Here is a 1,965-nt window from a genome sequence, read left to right as displayed (position 1 = left end):
TGTTGAACCAGTCATGTGTAGTTATATATGCAATGAAATCTATCTTGATTTTCCAAGCACAAGCCTACAAAATGAGGATGACCAAACCTTAACTGGAAAGTTATAGAAACGGTCCTGCTGCAGGCCGGCCAGTGCTAACCAACAAACAACTTGACCAGAAAAACAAGTGTCCCGGCCGGCAGGATGATGGAAAGAAACACTTAACAACAGCATCACACACATCATCATACAGTAATGTGTAGTAAGTTAGTGACATACACTTGCATTTCTCCATCGATGCTTGACCTTGGCTACCTTTGCGTCTCGGATCTCCCCAAGACTAGTACTCTCTCTAGGTGCATTCCAAGCCATAAACCCTAGCTAGTTTTCTCCGGCCAAGCGTAGTCTGGTCCGATCGATCGAGTTCAGGCATGGAGCTGGGCGATGGGGGCAGGAAGGAGGAGGTTGGAAGAAGGACCATGCGTAGCGGGGGCGACGGAGACGACGACAGGCAGCGCCCCTACGACGGCGACGACGACGACGACGAGGGGACGAGGCAGCCGTACAAGTGCGCGTTCTGCAGGAGGGGGTTCCCCACGGCGCAGGCGCTCGGCGGGCACATGAACGTGCACCGGAAGGACCGGCCAGCCACTAAGGCGGCGCCAAGGGGCGCCGGCATCTGCGGTCAGGAGTCGCCGGCGGTCATCGACGCGCTCCTGGCGTACGGAGTGCTGGTTCATCCGGAGGCGAGCGGCGCCGCTGGAGGGAGCTCCAGGATCCGTGCCCAGCGGCCGCCACGGGAGCTCCGGCTTTTCGGCCATGTCGACGACGCCGGTCGTGGCAAGGAAGATCAAAGCTGGAGCGCCAGAGATCGAGGAGGGTGCCACGAAGCCAAGGATGATGCCGGCGATCACGGCGAACAAGAGGAGGAGGAGTTGGATTTGGAGCTGAGACTCGGTGCTGCGGGTCAGTGATACGATCGACTTGCTTCCATGCATCATCTTACTCCATTTTTTTGCTCGGAAATATGCATGGATCCAGCTCGGTTGAGTTCTCAGTTTTGGGTTTGGAAATTTCAGCGTTGAACAAGTTCGTCTGTCAATAATTAAAGCGATTTGTGAGGATAGTGATGAAGATATATATATATATATATATATATGACTGCTCAACATTGTGAGGGTTTTGCTTATGATCGATGTTTTTTCTGCAAAAAAAATGATATGTTTGCACTAGCGATTAGATCTTTTTTTTGCGGTTGATAATTGTATTACTCAAATAGCAGCAGCGCTACGGTCTGAATTACAAAGATCAAGTACCTCTGACAAGCCAGAGTGCAACCAAACGACAGTTCTACTTTCCGTCCTAGCAAATATGTTTGCACTAGTGATTAGATCTATATGAATGCACACACTATTGTGCATTGTGCTAAATGACTGATTAAGGTTTCACATATAAGGATTGAAACTGCCTTGTGTATGATGATTTTTCATACGATTTTCTTACGACAAGAGACATGCCTGTTCCCCGAGGTTTGGGCCCACAACACCAGATCAGTCAGGTCATTCGAATTTTTATCGTACGTATAACAGCTCTCTATAAGGATTTTGGAATCTGGTTCTCGAAAAGATTACTATGGTATGACATGGAACTAGCTATTCCGATGCTGACAAATGTCCGACTTTAGTACGCCCTCCGATCCATATTAGCAGTGACAATTAATATGGATCAGAGGGAGTAGGTACCTTGGATTTGGGATCTTATTTGGGACCTATACATTTGGGTGAATAAGATATTACAGTTGGTTTCGATATTCATGGGAGGTGTGGTACTAATTATTTGGAAGAGTTGTTGAACCTACTTCTTCGTATTCAAAAAATTATGCACTATAATGCCATGAATGATGATCTACAAATAACCTTTTTGTTCTCTAGTACAATGCATTATGTTTGGTTGGATGCTGGGAATTTGGGGTGCGTCGGGTTGAAG

The 1,965-nt window shown here is 47.7% G+C and overlaps 1 protein-coding gene across 1 annotated transcript; it reads left to right on the top strand.

Moving 5' to 3' along the window:
* The first annotated feature begins 410 nt into the window (after window positions 1-410).
* LOC109761901 (uncharacterized) lies at window positions 411-953 on the top strand. Its single transcript, XM_020320711.2, has one exon. It carries the CDS (start codon window positions 411-413, stop codon window positions 951-953), a length of 543 nt encoding a protein of 180 aa, XP_020176300.1.
* The last annotated feature ends 1,012 nt before the right edge of the window (window positions 954-1,965 follow it).

The sequence above is a fragment of the Aegilops tauschii genome, chromosome 6 (assembly GCF_002575655.3).
Source record: "Aegilops tauschii subsp. strangulata cultivar AL8/78 chromosome 6, Aet v6.0, whole genome shotgun sequence".
Taxonomy (NCBI): domain Eukaryota; kingdom Viridiplantae; phylum Streptophyta; class Magnoliopsida; order Poales; family Poaceae; genus Aegilops; species Aegilops tauschii.
The sequence above is the reverse complement of the archived record's forward strand: the minus strand, read 5'-3'. Positions and strand labels throughout refer to the sequence as shown.

Bases quoted from the DNA above. Each gene is read 5' to 3' on its own strand.
- LOC109761901 (XM_020320711.2), top strand. From the start codon at position 411: ATGGAGCTGGGCGATGGGGGCAGGAAGGAGGAGGTTGGAAGAAGGACC.